The sequence below is a fragment of the Ceratotherium simum genome, chromosome 2, assembly GCF_057802395.1.
Source record: "Ceratotherium simum simum isolate JZ-2026a chromosome 2, ASM5780239v1, whole genome shotgun sequence".
Lineage (NCBI taxonomy): Eukaryota > Metazoa > Chordata > Mammalia > Perissodactyla > Rhinocerotidae > Ceratotherium > Ceratotherium simum.
The window spans coordinates 45,008,356-45,028,094 of NC_141901.1; the positions used below are offsets into that span (position 1 = coordinate 45,008,356).

Genomic DNA, 19,739 nt, shown 5'->3' on the forward strand with positions numbered 1-19,739 from the left:
AAATAGAGTTAAAATACGAACAAAATACAAGGCCCTTATCTGATTAGTAAGGATAGAGAAATCAGAGCAATATGACAAATGAGTTGACTATAATGATGAAAAAACAGAATGAAGTATTCTTTGAAATGTTGATAAGCACCTCAGAGCTATGAGAGAAAAGTAACTTCCTATCCTGAGAGGACAAATTTAGGGCAAAATAAGTTATTTTGAAAACACATTAGAGTAATCCAGGATGTCTTTTTATAACAGATTCCATTAGGACACCTGAAAATCACTGCGGGAGGGCCGGCCCGGTGGCGCAAGCGGTTAAGTGTGCGCATGCTGCGGCGGCCCAGCGTTCGCTGGGGCCAGTCTTCCTCAGCAAAAAAAAAAAAAAAAGAGGAGGATTGACATCAGATGTTAGCTCAGGGCTGGTCTTCCTCACCAAAAAAAATAAATAAATAAAAAATAATAAAAAACAGTAGAGTAAATCCAAGAAAATGGAAGCATATGATAGAATTCCAGGCTGACATTTATTTTTCCCTCAAGACTTCAGATACAATTCCAATGTGTTTTTGTATCTATTGTTGCTGTTTAGAAGCCTGTTGTCAGTCTGATTTGTTTTTTCTTTCTTTCTTTGGTAGATAATCTACCTTTTCTTTCACTCTAATGTGTGTAGGTGGGATGACAGGAGAGGATGAATTTTGGGTATTTTAAGGAGGTAAAAGGACTTCAAAATCAGGACTTCAACACTGCTTGACAGTAAGGATGAAAGAAAAGAGAAAAACCAAAGATGACTCATCCCATTAGACAAAAAACAAAAACAGGAAGAACAGGTATGGGGGAAGAAGAGATGGGTTGGGTGCTGTGAACATCCAAGTGAGGATTCTGTGTCTGGATGGCTCTATGGGTTTGAAATTCTGGAAGGGGTTTCGATACGTAGGTTGAAGCTATAGATGCAGGAGTCAGCAGCATAAAAATGCAACAGATGGGCCTGGCCCAGTGGCATAGTTGTTAAGTTTGCCCGCTCCGCTTTGGTGGCCCAGGGTTCACAGGTTTGGATCCCAGGCACGGACTGATGCACCACTCATCAAGCCATGCTGTGGCAGCGTTCCCACATACAAAATAGAGAAGATGGGCACAGATGTTAGCTCAGGGCCAGTCTTCCTCACCAAAAAAAAAAAAAAAAAAAAGTGATCGATGTTGGAGCACCCAGAGAATGAGATGTTGGGGATGTTGAGAGCAAGAGGGTATTGAGTGAGAAGTAAGAAAGCCCAGGACAGAAACTCCGAGGAATACTAACATTTAAACATTTCTGAGAAGAAAGTTGAAACAGCAGGGCCAAAAAGATGGGGGTGGAAAGAGTAGAGGGAGTGCTGTCACAGAAGCCAGGAGAAGAAACGAGTTTCAAGAAGGAAGTATTTAACATGTCAAATGCTGTGGAAAGGGCAAGATAAGGTTAGATTTAGTAAGGAGGATGTCACTAGTGACCTTGGCCAGAGAGGTTTCTTCAGGGATGCAGGGGCTGGAGGAAGGTCGAGGCAATGGGCTGCGGGGTGAGCAGAAGGTGAGGAGGTGGAGCAGGAGAGCAGACTGCTCTTTGGAATAGCTGACGTGTGAAAAAGGAAAAGATGGGGTGGTGGCTAAAAAAAGGAAGGGGAATTTTATTTAACTTTCTAAAGACAATATTTGAGTTTGATTACAAAAGTTGTTACATATTCTTTTCATAAAACTTGCAAAGCACAGAAAAGTGCAAAGAATAGACAATTCTATAAACCCAGCTGACAGAGGTGACAGCTATTCATCCTTAGGTGATGGTCCTTTAATTCACCCACATATATTTGAATAAAAATTGGCTACTTTGAAGGGTTCTTGTTTCATTTCATACATCATTAGTATTTTCCATTTCAATAATATATATTTTTTGTTATTTATTACAGAGGAAATAAATGTTCATTGTAAGATAAAATGTCAGACAGTCTAGTCTCAGGTAAGGTTATTTGTAGCATAGACTTGATGCATATACACTGAGAGGAAAGCACTGGCAGAGCAGATGTTGAAAACAGACGAGACTCGGGGGAGAGGGTGTAACTGATGCCAGGAGGTGCCGGAGGAGGCTGAGGGAAGGGATTCAGAGCTTCCTGCCTGATGGCCCTGACTCCCTCTGTAAAGAAGGTGACTTGTTCTGAAAGTGATGGGGGAGTAGACGAAGGTATGATGTAGTTGCTGCAGGGAAGTGGTGAGAGAGTTGACCAGGGTCACCGAGGGCTGCTGAGAATGGGCAACAGCTGGTAGTGGTGGCGCACCTTCTACTGAGATAGCCCAGGGTTTTGATCTGGTTCTGCCCCCCTCATTAGCTACGTGTCCTTGGACACGTACCCAACCTCTGTGAACCTTAGAAGTCTAGATGAAAAAGTTGAAAAGGTAGACAGTTGAGAACCAATCCATGCTTGGGGTTTAAGCCGGGCACATGTGGAGTAAAAAGGAGCTTGGGAGATGAAGTTATTAGCAAGATGGTAGTTTAAATGATAGATTATGAGGTCTTTGCTCATTAGAAATGGAAGCAAAACAAGGAAGAAGCTAACAGTGAAAGAAAATAAGGAATGAGTTCAAAGAAGTGAAGTTATTTTTACGTTTTCCTGTACTACAGAAGTAATATATTTGACATTTTGAAACATTCATAAAAACAAAACCCCCCCAAATCTGTGTTTATAATAAATAAATACTATGACATTTTCACTTATGTCTTGCCAGTCCTTGTATTAAGCTGGGAAACGATAGGTATAATTAAAGATTTAAGAGCATAGACACTAGAGACAAACTTCCCGGTACAGTCCTCTGCTCTATCACTTCCGAGCTGTAGAACAGCAGTTCTCAAACTTTTTGTTCTCAGGACCTCTTTACACTCTTAAAAATCGAAGACTCCAAAGAGCTTTGTTTTAATGTAGTTTACATAAGTTGATATTTACTATATTAGAAATTAAAACTGAGAAAAGTTTTAAGTATTAATCCATTTAAAAATAACAATAAACCCATTACATGTTAACACACCTTAGTTTTTATGAAAAATACATTTTCCAAAACAAAAATTTAATGAGAAGGGTGCACTGAGACGTACACTAATGAGAAAGACACAATTTTGCAAATGTCTCTAATGTCTCTTTAATCGAAGACAGCTGGATTCTCGTATCTGCTTCTGCATTCAATCTGTTGCAATATGTTGTTTTGACTTAAGTATATAAACAAAATCCAGCCTCACAAATATGTTGTTGAAAAAAAGGAGGACTATTTCAAAAGCCTTTTCAGATAACTGTGGATATTCCTTTCTGATACTACACCAAAACTTGATACATGGTGGTTTCTTAAATGATAGTTGCAATGTGGAATCTGAAATCATATCAATGAACTTTTTGTGATGTTACATTTGAATCTATTGCTTTTTCTTGCATTTGGAATGGATCATTTGGAGAATATCAGTTCACTGCATGACCCAGATCTTCCAAATGTTGACACATTACAATATACAATTTTGATACACAATAGAAAAAAAATTATTAATATCAGCATCCATCTCAAAACTTTTGAGAATGTCAAGTTCACAGTGGCACATACAAGTTTTCCAAAATTCAAAATGTCACTTGAGAGCTCAAATTTTATCAATGACAAGTGTCAGCTGCTTTCCTTGAAGTGAGGCTCATTTTGGTGTTTCGTTTTTTGAGAAAATGTTTGCCAAATATCCAAGTCTGAATAACCAGTTTGTCTGGCAGTTCTTCTTTTAAGTAAAAACATTGTTCTGTGAAAAAAGTGGCTAGTTTATGTCACAACTCACACAACTGCACAAGTGCTTTTCCTCAGGACAATCATTGTACTCCAGTATGCAGCAAAAGTACTCTATGTGTATTTCTCACTTTACCTCAGAAAATGTTAAAGCTGTATACACTCAAGGATTGAGATTTAATAAAATTAATATATTTTACTGCCTCACCCAGGACATTTTTTTTTTTAAACTATGAGTATGTGGGGGTGAAGAATTCAATGATTACCAGTACAATTTTGTGCCATTGTTTTGAATTCACACTAAGGCACCAACAGCTTTTTTTTTTTTTTTCTTTTTGGTGAGGAAGATGGTCCCTGAGCTAACATCTGTTGCCAATCTTCCTCTTTTTGCCCAAGGAAGATGGTCCTTGAGCTAACATCTGTGCCCATCTTCCTCTACTTTGTATATGGGACGCTGCCACAGCATGGCTTGATGAGTGGTGTTAGGTCCATGCCCAGGAGCCAAACCTGCAAACCCTGGGCTGCCAAAGGGGAGTGCATGAACTTAACTACTATGCCACCAGCCCAGCCCACAAACAGTTTTATTATTTCCATTACTTTTGCATCAGTGCAAATGCCAACGCAGAGGAAGAGGCAAATTATGAATCATAACATCATAGCATTATTATGAAAATAGTTTTGACCTCACAAACCCCCTGAAAGGGTCTTGGAGACCCCCTTAACGGTTCATGGACCACACTGTCAGAACCATCATTGTAGAGTTATCTAGCTTCTCCAGATTTCAATTTCCTTATTTATAAAATAGGATTAATAACGCTACAGCTACCTCATGGGGTTGTTGTGAAAACTAAATAATTTAAAACGTGTAAAGCATTTAGAAGGGTCCCTGGCACATTGTGTTATGTAAGCAGTTGCTAATATTATAATCATATATCCAATGTCATTAAATGTTCTTCTAAAATATTGATAGTGTATTATTCCATATTAATGTAACATAATTGTTAGATATTAGGCTGTTTTCAATTTTTTAATATCCCGGTACATAAGTCTTGGGCACATGCCTGATTATTTACAGTCAATTCCTAAAGTGAAACTGCCCAACGAGTACACACATTTCTTCACAGTATTGTTGAAAAGTGTACAGGGAATATCAAAGTGGGAGAGCTGAAAAGATAGGGGGGTCTATGGGCCAAGTGAGTATGTGACATCAGCAGGAAGCATTTCTTAAGGTGGACACAATCCTGGGTGGAGCCATAATGGTGAAAGAATGAACTGTGATGATGAGATCTGAATTGGAAGAGGCCAAGGTGTTGGCTGAGTCACCCTGAGGAACACTGAATCTTGGCCTGCAGAGGACCAGAAGATTGAGACACAGGTCCTGTCATTACTTGATGGGCGGGCTCTGCCAGAACATGATTTTGCTTGGGGAACCATACCCAGGCCCAGGAAAGCCAGTGACCAATATCTTTATAATCAACACCTATAAAAGATGCCCAGGGTGGGCCGGCCTGGTAGCGCAAGTGGTTAAGTGCGTGCGCTCTGCTGCGGCGGTCCAGGGTTCGCCGGTTCGGATCCCGGGCGCGCACTGACAAACTGCTTGGCAAGCCATGCTGTGGCGGCATCCCATATAAAGTGGAGGAAGATAGGCACGGAGGGTAGCCCAGGGCTAGTCTTCCTCAGCAAAAAGAGGAGGATTGGCAGATGTTAGCACAGGGCTGATCTTCCTCACCACAAAAAAAAAAAAAAAAAAAAAAAAAAGATGTCCAAGCCTTAGATGATGGGCCATTTCTTTCAAGTAATATTTGATTCAAAAAATACTAGTCTTCCAAAAACAATTTAGACACAAGTATCTACAAAGTCATTATTCAGACATGGGACTCAACCAATATGAATATAACGTATGCACAAAGTAGGATTTCCAGCTTCATTTTGTGGAACCTTGTTTACATTCAGGCTTTAAGGTCTGACTTCAAGATACTGTAAGTGAAATTCATGGAACCTTGGCCCAGGCAGAAGGAATAGTGCAGATCACTGGGTAAAGGAGGGATTTTTCAATAAACGATGCTGTAACAAATGAATTTGGAGCCCTATCTCAATGTACATAAAAATCAACTCTAGACAGAATAAGGAATTTCTATGTGAAAGGCAAAACCATAAAACTTTAAAAAGAAAACAAAGTATCTTTCTGACCTCTGGAAGAGTTTACTGGACAGAAAAAACACTAACCTTGAAAGAAAAGACTGAGAAATTTGATATTAAAATTAAGAATTTTGTTCACTAAAGGATACCTTTTAAAAAGTGAAAAAAGGGGCCGGCCCCATGCCATAGTAGTTAAGTTCGTGTGCTCCACCTGGGAGGCCCGGGCACGGACCTATGTACCACTCATCAAGCTGTGCTGTGGCACCATCCCGTATACAAAAAATAGAGGAAGACTGGCACAGATATTAGCTCAGAGATGATCTTCCTCAAGCAAAAAGAAGACTGGCAACAGCTGTAAGCTCAGGGCCAATCTTCCTCACCAAAAAAAAAGTGAAAAGAAAGTCATAAATAGGGGGCCGGCCCAGTGGCGCAAGCAGTTAAGCGCACGCGTTCCACTCTGGCGGCCCAGGGTTCACTGGTTCGGATCCCAGGCGTGCACCAACACACTACTTGGCAAGCCATGCTGTGGCGGCATCCCATATAAAGCAGAGGAAGATGGGCATGGATATTAGCCCAGGGCCAGTCTTCCTCAGCAAAAAAAGAGGAGGATTGGCAGATGTTAGCACAGGGCTGATCTCACAAAAAAAAAAAAAAAAAAAAAGAAAGTCATAAATAGGGAGACCCTATTTGCAACACATATAACCAATAATGATTTAGTATTACAAACAGTTAATGAACTCCTACAAAACATCAATAAAAAGACAACTCAATAGGAAAATGGACAAAAGACATGAAGAGACATTTCACAAAAATGGAAATACAAAGACCTATGAAAAAAATATGAAAAGATAATCTCATTAATAATTAGGAAAATGCAAATCAAGACCACGAGTTATCATTTTATCCTCACTAGATTGGCAGAAATTAAGGAGTCTTGATATCAAGGGCTGGAAAGAATGTGGTCAATAGGAATTCTTTTTTTTTTTTTTTTTGTGAGGAAGATCAGCCCTGAGCTAACATCCGTGCTAATCCTCCTCTTTTCGCTGAGGAAGACTTGCTGTCAGCTAACATCTATTGCCAATCTTCCTCCTCTTTTTCCCCCAAAGCCCCAGTAGATAGTTGTAGGTCATAGTTGTACATCCTTTTAGTTGCTGTATGTGGGACGCGGCCTCAGCATGGCCGGAGAAGCGGTGCATCGGTGCGCGCCTGGGATCCGAACCCGGGCTGCCAGTAGCAGAGCGCGTGCATTTAACCGCTAAGCCACAGGGCCGGCCCAATAGGAATTCTTATACTACAGGGAGAGAGTGCAAATTTGTACAACCACTTTGAAAAACAATTTGGCATTATCCTGTAAAGTATCCTAAAGAAACCCTTGCACAGGTGCATCAGGAGAGTTGTACAAAAAACTCCATTGTAACCCTGCTGATAATAGAAAAATAACTGAAAACAATGCAAATGTCCATCAACAGGAAAATGGATAGATTGTAGTATATTCACAGAATGTAATACTATACAACCAGGCAAAAAGAATGAACAACAGCTACATGCAACAACTTTTGTTTTTGAGGAAGATTAGCCCTGTGCTACCATCTGTTGCCAATTCTCCTTTTTGCTGAGGAAGATTGGCCCTCGGCTAACATCCAAGCCCATCCACCTCTACTTTATATGTGGGACGCCACCATAGCGTGGCTTGACAAGGGGTACACAGGTCTGTGCCTGGGATCCGAACCTGCAAACCCTGGGCTTCTGAAACGGAGCATGCAAACTTAACCGCTATGACACCAGGCCGGTTGCTACAGGTAACAACGTTGATGAACCTCAGAAACAATACGTTTGTTTAAAAAGTAAGTCCTAGAAGTCTCACAGTATAAAACTATTTTTTATAAAGCTCAAAAACAGCAAGCTAAACATATTCTGGTCAAGAATCTATATGTATGTGAAAAAACTGTGAAGAGGAAAAGATGATAAATGTAAAATTCAGGATAGTTATCTCTGAGGAGGATGTAGAGGTGGCTTCAAGAAGGCATAGGTATGTGGCAAGGCATTAGTAATATTCTAGCACTTAAATTGTGTGGCTTCAGATATGTTCATTTTGTTGTTATGCACCATGATTTATATATAAGTATTTTGTGTGTCAAATATTATTTACCTCTTTAAATATAATAAAGGGGGGATGAAGTGAATTTTGCATTCTATTCCATAACCTACAAAAAAACCTGTCCTCGGGCCGGCTCCGTGACTTAGCGGTTAAGTGCGCGCGCTCTGATGCTGGCGGCCCGGGTTCGGATCCCGGGCGCGCCCCGAGGCACCACTTCTCCGTCCAACACGAGGCCGAGTCCCACGTACAGCAACTAGAAGGATGTGAACCTATAACATACAACTATCTACTGGGGCTTTGGGGGGAAAAACTGAATAAATAAAATCTTAAAAAAAAAAAAACAAAAAACCTCTCCTCTAAAATTGGTGCTCCAAGGAGATGCACCATGTTTATCCTGTGGCTTCACAGACCCCACCTTGTGAAAGTTAGGCCTCAAGGATCCCTGGTCTTTCATGTTCTGACTGTTGCCTACTTTTCTATCTGTCTCCTGCCCCCTCACCCAACCAGTCTCTGAGCTATTCAATTCCTCCAAAATTCCTCCACACCATCAGCACATACGGTTCCTATTGCTGGAAACAATCCCTATCTCCTTCTTATCAGCTGATGAACTTTCTGCCCCAGTAGAGGGCTCAACTGTTACCTCCAGGAACCTTCCCAGAGGCTGCTAGAGTTTGGCCCTTTCTCCTGTTTCCACAGTGCCTTGTTCACGCCTCTCTGTGGGAACTTATCAGACATGGGTAACTGCTCACTTACATGCCGGCCCTTCCCTGGGCTCTGGGTCCCCAAAGGCCAGTACTGTTTTCTAGTCACCTCTGTGGCCCCAGTGCCTAACACAGTGGCTCTCAGCAAAGCTTCTCTTAATGAGAAAGTGAAATAGCCCCAGGGCAGTAGAAATGTAAGGAGGGACTGTCATGGATGGAGCTGGGAGGAAGGGGGTGGGTCAGCATTTAGAGACCAGGTAGCAGAGACACAGAGAACTCAACAGGGAATGCTCTCCTTCATGTCAAGTTCTCCTCTCTTCTCTCACACTCAAAGCCACCACTATTTGAAGCAAAAAAGAAAAAAAAAAGTTGCCAAGCTTTATTTAGGTTGTAATGGTTACAGATAACATATCTAACCATATATCCCACCCCACCCTATGCAGCCCACTGAGCAGGCTCAGCTACCCTTCTCCTCCAGTCTCACTTCTTATCCTCCTCTTTCTTGTCTTTCTTGCCATCCTTGTTGGCCTGGGAAGCCAGGGAGCCCATGGCATTTCGAATGGCCTCATTGTTGGGATCCACGCCTGGAAGGTTCTCCAGGACACTCTGAAGGAACTCGGGGTCCTGCATCACGTCATAATCATCCTCCTCCTGCAAAAAGGCAGTGTCAGCTTGGGGCAGGGGGTGGGCTGGCCAGGCAGCAGGCAAGAGACAAGAGCATGCTGCTGCCTGAGCCCCTCTCTCTACCTGATGTCTGGGGGTGGGGCACCTCTGGCCAAGGGTAGGAGGGACAATTCACAAAAATACCCAGTGCCTATATATGGTATGAACTCTAACACTTATTACTGTCCAAACAGAGAAGCCTGAGAACTCTGCTTCCTGAGCTCAAAGGATAAAAACAGATGCTATTATGTTCACATTTCCTGCTATCAGACACCCACTTTCTAGATCCTCTTTTCACCCTCCTGGGAAGATGATACCCTAGAGAATTGTCCAGATTGCTCCCACCAGCGAAGAAGGAAAATTACAGAATACTAGGACACTTCTCCAACTCTGAACACTAGCATTCTATTGCCTTAGCAAGGTTTACATACAAGAAATGTATATCCACGTGTTTCTTTCCTTGTGCTCCTCCAAAAGCTCATCTATGAAACCCTGAGAGAGGAATGGTCCCAGGCCTAGAGGGCGGAGGATCTGAACACAAGGGGATTTTAAGCCCGAGATGGGGGCAGGGAGTCATTGCTGGCCCTCACCTTAGCGGGCTCAGAGGTGTCCATGGCTGAACTGGCATCAATGTCAGCTGATTCTGCCTGGCCAAATTCTGAGGAAAAGAGGTCAATCTGTTCAGTTCCATTTCCTCACCCCAAGCTCTCTGCCTAAGCATTACCACCCAGGCCCTGGCTCACCTGCGCCCTGCAGGGACATCTGCATGGCATAAGCGATCTGCTCTTCCTCAGTCATACTGCTCAGGTCAGGGAGCCCGGTGCGGCTAAACTCCTGCTGGCTGATGGTCATCTTCAGCAGGGCATCATCTGAGTCTGGGAAAAGGAAGAGTGGCAGGGTAAACTGGTGCCACATTCCACACAGACCCGCTCCCAGACCACTCCCTCAGCCCATATATTTCCACATGCCGGACCTCCCCACTCCCTCCCCAGCGTCTACGCCCAGCCTCCACTCTGCAGTCCCAGGACTTCAGATTCCACCTCTTTCACCTTCAGTCCCAGCTGTGGCAATCCCAGCCTCAGCAGCAGAGGCTGCGGCTGCCCGCCGTGCCTCCTCCTCCTGCCGCTGCCGCTGTTCTTCCATAGAAACACGAAGGGCCTGACAGAGGGCAGGGCAAGGTCAGACATTCTCCTACTCTCACTCCTACCGGGCGCTGGGGACGCCAGCTGAGGGGTGGGAAAGGAGCATAAAGGGGCAGCTTCTGGTTTATGCAAATGGGGAAGAAGCTGGAGAGATAAGAGGTGATATAGGAAAAAAGGAAGAACTTGGGAGAAGCCTCAGGTTTAATCAGTAGAAGCAGCCAAGAGAGGGTCCCACATTGCTGCCCCTAGAGATCAGATAGAATTATGCGGAAGAGGGACCAAAAGGGAGTCTGGGAAAATGAGCAAGGGTGTTTAGGACTGTCTAGCCCTAGAGAAACTGTGATGTGTGGGTGTGTCAGTAGAGGAGAACAAAGGAGGACCCTTGGGCTCTACCTGAGGTCAATGTTTGCTCACCAGGGCCAGCTCAGGATCAGCACTGGGATCCACTCCAAATTCAAAGTCACTGGCACCAAGACCCAGCATGGCACCACCTTCACCAGCCAGAATCGGAGAACTGATGAGGGCATCAGCCAAGCTGGGCCCAGGAGGCACTGTCACCAGATGAGAACCGGTTCCATCTTTGCCATTCAATGTGTTTACAAAGGCTGTCAGCTTTTCTGTGTTCACCTCCTGGGGGAGGGAAGAACACAGGAGGCTCTCCTTCCTGGCCTCCTCCCCATTCTCTGCCCCTGCAGTTCTTTTTTACAGCTGCTCCCCACAGTGTGGGCACTCCTCTGGGTAAGGACTGTTCTCTATTTCTAACCAAATCAAGTCAATGCCCCCAACCAGTCCTTACTCACCTCTTCCCCAAAATTGATAATGTCAACATTTACTTTCTCCTTCTTGAGACGTTTAGCCAGTTTCACCAGCTGGGAAGGGGAGAGAGATGAGGAAATCTGTTTCATATTGTGAGGGGAAATGACACAGCTCACAAAAGCATACAGAAATCGGCTGACGTCCCCAAGGTCCCCCAACAGAAACACCAAATTCTGTATATCTACCTTTCCCCAAAGTGACGAACCCAAGGCCTCTGCCAGGCTCTCCTAAGGGCTGAAAGACCCCATTCCCAAATATGTGCTGCCCCAATTCCCCACGCTGTTGTTTGGACTCACATCCTTCTCATTGTCCTCTACCGGGCTTCCGACAAAGGCAATGATGCGCATCTTGTGATTCTTGCCCTGTCGGTGCTTCAGAGCCAGCTTGTAAAGGAAGAAGTTCTCAGAGTCAGCCACAGGAATCACCTAGCTCTTTCCTCTGTCACTCTGTTCTTTTTTTCTTATAGTTTCTATGTACCTCAAGTCTACCATCATGCTCACACAAGGTCTAAACCCCCTCCTCCATCCTTCTCTTCTTGCTTTGCCTCTCTGTGGATAGGGTGAGGGGGTTAATTCTCAATTCTAGGCATTTTTCCCTTCACAACCTTCACTGATCCTGGGATTCATCCCACCATATCCTTTCTACTCCTTTCTCTTCCCTTGTTCTGGTTCTAGCTCAAGATTCCAGGGGAGAAATGAACATTGAAGGCAGAACCTCAGAGCAAGGAGGAACAATCCAAGGGATCCAGTAGGACTCACGTGGGCCACGCGGATGCCAGTGCAAAAGGTGATCTTGCCTTTGGGCTGGACAGTGTGGAGCTTGGACAGGATGCGGCCGGTGTCAGGGGTTAGTGTGGTCAGCACTTCACAGTCACTGGGATGTGGGGAAAGCACTTCCATGATTTCAGGTCAGGACAAGTGTCTCCAAACTGTGTTTGACTCATCTTTTCTTTAGAGACCTTGATAATAACTGTATTTTTCTTAATCAAACATATAGTGTTGAAAGAGCAGAGCTTAAAAGTTCTCATCACGAGGAAAAAAAATTGTAACTATGTGAGATATGGATATTAACTAAACTTGTTGTAGTAATCATTTCACAATATATACATATATCAAATCACTATTGTACACCTTAAACTTATAGAATGTTATATGTCAATTATATCAATGAAAACTAGAAAAACACATCTAGTGTTCAGTAGATACGAAGCACAGAAAATAAGAAAAGGTTGATTTTGTAAGAAACTTGCCCTCTTCATCCCAGTGTTCCCCCAACTCCTCTCATGTTGGCCTCCTCTCAGGGCCCTGAGAAGCGGCCACAACAGTTGGATGCTACTTTGTATTTCTCCCACCATCCCTATTTCTAGACCCATTTTCCAGCTAACAACACGTATACTGGGATGGAAGGTTACCCCTTTGAGAATTATCAGTTTCTAACACAAATCACTTTTGGGATAAAAGGATATGTGATATATGCCCTGGGGCTCTGATCCAAAATCATTGTTCATTGACTTTAAAACATACCGTGAAATTTTACCCCAGGAGCTTTAGCTTCATAACTGTATTAAATTCACGTTAATATTAACAACAAGTTGCTATTTATATTTACATTGAATAGTGAAGAAGGTAGTCAAGGAATGTGATGGGCAAAGGCAGCCTTGTGGAATCTACAAAAGGGTAGCAACCTGGATACCACGGCAGGTCACATGTGGGGAAACCACCCACCCACCTACCGAGCCCTGTCCTCCTCCGTCCCACGTACTTGGCCAATGTGATGAGGCCCACGTTGTTCTCAGGGTTGCTGCGGGTCTTGGAGTGACATACTATGTTGACAGCGTCCTGTTGGGCCTGCAGCCGGGTGGGTAAAAAGTCCCCATTCCGCATATACTCACTGTTGTCCACACTGTCAGATTAGGAGTAAAGGATAGGGAAGACATATTATAGGATCTCTCTCAGACATTCTCTCCAATTCCAGGGAACTCCCCTCTTTCAACACTTCTCCTGTGAGGGGCACTGTGGTGCATGGCAGTGGCTCAGTCTTTGTGGAACACAGAAATCACCTGCAAGTTTTTTTTTCTTAAATAATCAGATGAACAAGCCTTACTCCAGACTTACTGACTCAAAATGACCAAAGGAGGAAAAAAAATCTCACCTCTCCTCTCCACAAGTGATTCTGATAAGCACCAAAAGTTGCAATCTACTGATACACCACAACCACCTTTTTATAAGGTGCACTTAAAGTGTTATTAAGCATTGTCATAGGTGAATATTCTAAGTCTGCCACTCAAACGGGAGTATTCCAAAGGTAGGAAATGAAGACCTTAAAAACTTAAAAATATTTATAAAATAACACACTCGGCAGCAATGAGTGCAAGAAAGCACAATGCACCCACCTGATGAAATGTTTAACAGCTTTGGCAGTTGGAATGAACTGCAAATATGAGCCTTCATGGATTTGGGGTCTCACCTCTTCTATCCCTGCATCTTTTTGCAATCTACAAGAATCCAGATCACATGAAATACAAGCTCCAGCTTCCCAGAGACCCAAAGGCAGCAGATAAGTGAAGCAGTTACATAAGCCCCTGAACAGGATCAATTCTTGATGGACCTAAGGTCCCTTAGAACTCTATTTTTTTTTTTTTTATAATTTTATTTATTTATTTTTCCCCCAAAGCCCCAGTAGATAGTTGCATGTCATAGCTGCACATCCTTCTAGTTGCTCTGTGTGGGACGCAGCCTCAGCATGGCCAGAGAAGCGGTGCGTCGGTGCGCACCCGGGATCCGAACCCGGGCCGCCAGCAGCGGAGCATGCGCACTTAACCGCTAAGCCACGGGGCCAGCCCCCCTTAGAATTCTAATAGTCAGTGATTCCATCTGTGTTGATGGAAGAAAGCAGCGTCCTAGATGAGACACCTCATTTCTATTGGCAAGCAAAATATGGGCTTGGGGGCAATTTTCTTCTATAGTATCCCTTGCCTGGCAATAAATACAAAACAAAAATGATGAAGAGTTAATTAAGAAGTTACTGGGGGCCAGCCCGTGGCTTAGTGGTTAAGTGCGCACGCTCCACTACTGGCGGCCCGGGGTTTGGATCCCGGGCGCGCACCTGATGCACCACTTCTCCAGCCATGCTGAGGCCGCGTCCCACACACAGCAACTAGAAAGATGTGCAACTATGACATGCAACTATTTACTGGGGCTTTGGGGAGAAGCAGGGAAAAAAAGGAGGAGGATGGGCAATAGATGTTAGCTCAGAGCCAGTCTTCCTCAGCAAAAAGAGAAGGATTAGCACGAATGTTAGCTCAGGGCTGATCTTCCTCACAAAAAAAAAAAGCAGCAGCAGCAGCTACTGGAAGGCAAGTAGAAAAGGGTGTAAAGGGCAGTATTCAGGCTCAGGTTCAAATTCCCACTCTACTACTTACTAATTCTATGATCCTAAGGAAGGTACTTAACTTCTCTAAGGTCCAGTTACCTCATGTGTAAAATGGGCTTTATTGTACCTACCCTTGTAGGATTGATATGAAGATTAAATGCACAGAAAGTACTTATCACAGCATCCAACGGTAAGCATGAAACAGACTAGTTCTTAAAATGGAAACTCTACCTAAAGGAGGTCAAGGGCTGACTCTACTGATCATGCATTATATTCTTTTTTTCCTGATACATTGCTTCTGATTATTCTCCAGCAGGGAAGTAACTGCCTCTCTAGCTTCAAATCCAGTGAGTCCAAATATAAAAAACAATGGAGGCTTTGAGGATGGTCCAGATGGAATAGCTACTAAGTATAAGGATTGTGGGCAAGACCAGCAGATGGATGAGGGCTGGAAGAAAGGTGTCTGAGTAAGAAAGGGGGCTTGAGAGACAGCGAGAATTGACAGTTTGTTATGTATCAGAACCAGTGGGAGGGTGACGGTAGTGGTGGTGGTGTTAAAAACACTACATATGCATCCCTAAAAAACACATTGTTTAGTTTTCCCAATTTTGAACTTTAAATGATTGGAATAATATATGTATTTCTTGTGACTACTTTTGCTCAACAGTATGTAATTTTTCTCGACAAAAATTTATATCAAAATAAGGGCTTACACAGGGCCAATCTTCCTCACCAAAAAAGAGGAGGATTGGCATCAGATGTTAGCTCAGGGCTGATCTTCCTCACAAATAAATAAATAAATAAATAAATAAATAAATAAGGGCTTACAATATTATCCAGTCAAAATCTTCATTTAAGTGGCCGGCCCGGTGGCATAGTGGTTAAGTTCACAAGCTCTGCTTCAGCGGCCCAGGGTTCACAGGTTTGGATCCCAGGTGTGGACCTATGCACAGCTTATCATTAACAAGCCATGCTGTGGCAGGTGTCCCACATATAAAGTAGAGGAAGATGGGCAGGGATGTTAGCCCAGGGCCAATCCTCCTCAGCAAAAAGAGGAGTATTGGCAACAGATGTTAGCTCAGGGCTAATCTTCCTCACCAAAAAATAAAAAATAAAAAAAATTTTAAAAATCTTCATTTAAAAAAAGAATACAGATGCCAGGACGTCCCTGGCTAGAAGTTTGACTCAGCAGATTGAGAATAGAGTCAAATATTTGCAACTTTTAACAAACTCCTCCAGGGGCCGGCCCCGTGGTGTAGCGGTTAAGTGCGCGTGCTCCACTGCTGGCAGCCCGGGTTCTGATCCCGGGGGCGCACCGAGACACCACATGTAAGGCCATGCTGTGGTGGCGTCCCATATAAAGTGGAGAAAGATGGGCACACATGTTAGCCCAGGGCCAGTCTTCCTCAGCAAAAAGAGGAGGATTAGCATGGATGTTAGCTCAGGGCTGATCTTCCTCACAAAAAAAAAAAAAAAAGAAAAAAGAAAGAAACTCCTCCAGAGAATTCTGATGTACAGCAAAGCATGAGGCCCTACAGACAAAAGGAGTGGTTCTCATCATTATTCTGTGCCAGGGATAGTACAGCAGGCCATCAATATATCTCTCTGGGCCAAATCTTTCCTCCTATACATCAAGGCAGATCAATAATATTAAATGCCATTTTATATACAGCTCTGCCTCCACCACCCTCTTTTTCAATAGTCCTTTACTGAAGGGTACAGGACAGAGTTCAACCTCCTCAGCTTGACATTTGTGGTCTTCCACCTGGTCCCATCTACCTTTCCAAAGAAACACACAAAAAAACAAAAAACTGCCTTAAACTGACAACCATATATCACACTAGTCTCTTTCCTAATGCCTAAATATGCCTTGGGTATTTACACTTCAGCAGCTGTATGCCCTTCCCTCTACCTGTAATGGCCTCTCCTTCTCAACATTTGTCTAAGTTCCTTCCAGATCCCTCTTAAATTCTTTCTTTTCTCAAGTACCATGGCAACTAATGTATGTACAGGGCTGTATAGCTTACAGAGCACCATCACATACATTTTACCTACCTGTGCTATAAGAAAAGTGAGTGTTACTATTTTTCCCATTTTATAGATTAAGGGAGATTTACTACATTCTCAAGAACATGCAGCTGGGAAGTACCAAAAAACACAGGTTTTGGGATTCCAAATCCTGTCCTCTTTCTACTCTAACATGTTCTCTCCAGAGGTTGCCAGATTCAGCAAATAAAAATACAAGACTCCCAGTTTAAATCTGAATTTCAGATAAATAACAAACAAGATTTTAGGCTAAGTATGTCTCATGTACTATTTGGGACACACTTATTGCCATTTTCTTATATTAAAATGTATTATTTACCTGAAATCCAAATTTAAACGGGCATCCTATATTTTATCTGGCAGTGCTATCCTCCCCCAAAAAAGGAAACTCTTAGGTGTCTGCTCCATCCAACTGGCGATTTGTGTGTGTACTAGTCTGTATTATACTCTATGCTCACACTTGGAAGAAACTCTTGAAACCTTGCAAAAGTTTGTGTCCTCAGCTTCTAATCCAACTCATAATACTCAGCCCAAGTCTGCGACTGATGAAGAGAGCTAGCTCACCAGACAGAAGCCTTTGTATCCGATAGCCCTGGGTTTAAACCTTGGCTCCACCACTTAATTAGCTGTGTGACTTTGGTTAAGTCATTTAAAATTGCTGAGACTCGGTATCTTCATCTGTAAAATGGAGAGATATTTACCTTGAAGTGTTGCGAGGTTTAAGTGAGATAAAGTAAATTAATGTCTGACACACAGAAAGCAACCTATAAACAGTACCTTCGAAGATGATACAGGGAAAGGTAACGGAGTTAGAGGGAATAGGGCAGGGAAAGGATTTATAATCTCTCTTCCTAACATCCTTTATTTAAACAAGAAGACAGGAGGGCAGAAAACTATAACGATAAGTCCGAGAAACAACACTCTGGCTACAGACAGACCTGAGGCTGGTCTAGAGAAGATGACGCGGAATAAAGAAAGGCAGCAGGGATCGGCCGGTCAATGACTGTCTGCAGGTTGAGGGTTAAATGGGGGGTACCCCGGGCCTGTCCTCTTCTCCCGGCCCCGGGATGACTCAGGAAGTCGATGGGGCTCCTTCCCTCCCGGCCCAAGGCCGCATCTCGCCCATCAGCCCCCCTCCTCCTCCTCAGGCCCGTCCGGCCTCCGCGCGACAGGCGCCCCCTACCCAATCCCGCCCCCCACGGAGCCCCGAGATAGTTCCTCACCAAACCATAGTGCTTTCCAACACCATCTTGCCAGCTTCCTCCCTCCCCGACCGGTTCTCCTGGACCGCCTAACAACAACTCCTCCAATTGGCCCGGCGCTCACCACCAATCACAGACCTCGCTTCGGCCAGCTGGTTCCGCCTTCATCCTCCGCGTTGCGTTCTGGGAGTTGTAGGCGCAGCCAAAATAGGACGTTTGGGGGCGGGGGGGACACACACAAAGAGGGCCCACCTCCACCTTTTGTACCATTCAAGTTCTCTGGTGGAGTTCCCTCCTGGCGGGATCTAAGAGAAGCTGTAGGGAAACCTCTGAAACTGCTGTGGATGTATCTGTACTAGCATCGTCCTTTTTAAAAAGTGGTGGCACGACTAATGACGTTCCACCTCCCTTTGTTCCCCATACCACTTTTTCATCTAACTGCTAAAGTCCTTAACTCCCTGAACTGCATTTATTTGTGTATCTGTGTCTCCCATTTAATTAAGGGCAGGAAAGGTGTCAATCTCTGCAATTGCTGAGCCCACTACAGAGCCTAACACGCGGTAGGTGCCCAGAAAAGTTTCGATGAATCAGCAACTTTAACTAATCTCCCAAAGAATGAGAAACAAACCATTTTGGTTGGTTAATCAAGAATGACATTCAAAAATGCTTTGGATTACTTTCCCCTACGCACGCACGCACGCACACACACACACACCCCAAGTAAAACTGTAAATTCCAGGTCTATCTTGGAGGGAAAGGGGAAAGGAGAGAGGGACCAGGCACTGCCACACCATGCACACACATACTTAGAGATGCGAGAGAGGAGTGTTGTATTTCCTAGATGTTACTAAAGTTTTAATGGATATGTTCAAAAGTTATTGGTAACCATCAGAGCTTGTATAGGAGTAAAATCTCCATATCACCAGAGAAAAAAAAATCTGTCAATATAACCACAGATAGGAAAGGGGAAAAAAAATAAGAAAGCACAGAAAAATAATTAGTGACAAGTTCAAACATAACCAAAATATTTTAAAAACAAGACAAGAATTATGTTTTTTAAAAAACAGCTGCACAATGTAAATAGAGACACACCAAACTAAGTGACAAAAGGTAAAAATAAAGGAAGAGGGAAAAACAACATACCAGGCAATAGTAATAAAAGAAAGCATGTGTAGCTATATTAATATTGTACAAAATAGAAATCAACACAAATAGCTGAAATCAGATCAAGAGAAGAATATTTCATAACATATAAAATTCATCAACAAAAAAATGCTCTGGGTTAATCAAGATAATACAATTCCAAAGACAAGTTGAACATCAGGGATAACTATAAGTTAGTATTCTTTTTTTTTTTTTAAAGATTTTATTTATTTATTTATTTTCCCCCCAAAGCCCCAGTAGATAGTTGTATGTCATAGCTGCACATCCTTCTAGTTGCTGTATGTGGGACGCGGCCTCAGCATGGCCGGAGAAGCAGTGCGTCAGTGCGCGCCTGGGATCCGAACTCCGGCCGCCAGCAGCGGAGCACGCGCACTTAACCACTAAGCCACGGGGCCGGCCCAGAGTTAGTATTCTTCTAAATGTGGAAGTAAACAAAGACAAACATTCAACCCAAACAAAGGGACTAGGAACTGAACGAATACCGTCATCACTGTTCTGGGAAAACATGATCCATGATATCTGTGCAGAGAGGTGTCACCTTCTCAGCTTTAGTCAGACATTTAATAGATTGTGACCAGTTTTTAGTTAGTACACTTTTAAAAGTCTATGGAGATATTGCGAAGAAGACAAAAATATAGTG

At 43.4% G+C, this 19,739-nt stretch overlaps 1 protein-coding gene across 5 annotated transcripts; it reads right to left on the reverse strand.

The window, feature by feature from the left end:
- Positions 1-9,051: 9,051 nt before the first annotated feature.
- On the reverse strand, positions 9,052-18,073 carry PSMD4 (proteasome 26S subunit ubiquitin receptor, non-ATPase 4). Of its 5 annotated transcripts, none has more exons than XM_004435999.3 (10): positions 17,957-18,073; positions 13,077-13,217; positions 12,074-12,188; positions 11,612-11,698; positions 11,300-11,368; positions 10,914-11,129; positions 10,407-10,515; positions 10,101-10,232; positions 9,948-10,015; positions 9,052-9,345 (listed from the first exon to the last, which is right to left on the reverse strand). In XM_004435999.3, exons 1-10 carry the CDS (start codon positions 17,980-17,982, stop codon positions 9,175-9,177), a joined length of 1,134 nt encoding a protein of 377 aa, XP_004436056.1. In that variant the 5' UTR covers positions 17,983-18,073; the 3' UTR covers positions 9,052-9,174. The 5 variants fall into 5 exon arrangements, with proteins under 5 accessions (XP_004436056.1, XP_014647295.1, XP_087299570.1 ...); XM_014791809.2 differs by having other exon boundaries at positions 10,398-10,515; XM_087443444.1 differs by lacking the exon at positions 11,612-11,698 and having other exon boundaries at positions 10,398-10,515.
- Positions 18,074-19,739: the final 1,666 nt, after the last annotated feature.

Coding starts and splice junctions, on each gene's coding strand:
- PSMD4 (XM_014791809.2), bottom strand. CDS start 17,982: ATGGTGTTGGAAAGCACTATGGTTTG. Junction 13,218..17,956: donor TTGGAAAGCACTATGGTTTG/GTGAGGAACTAT, acceptor CTAATCTGACAG/TGTGGACAACAGTGAGTATA. Junction 10,516..10,913: donor CTGATCCTGAGCTGGCCCTG/GTGAGCAAACAT, acceptor GCCCTCTGTCAG/GCCCTTCGTGTTTCTATGGA.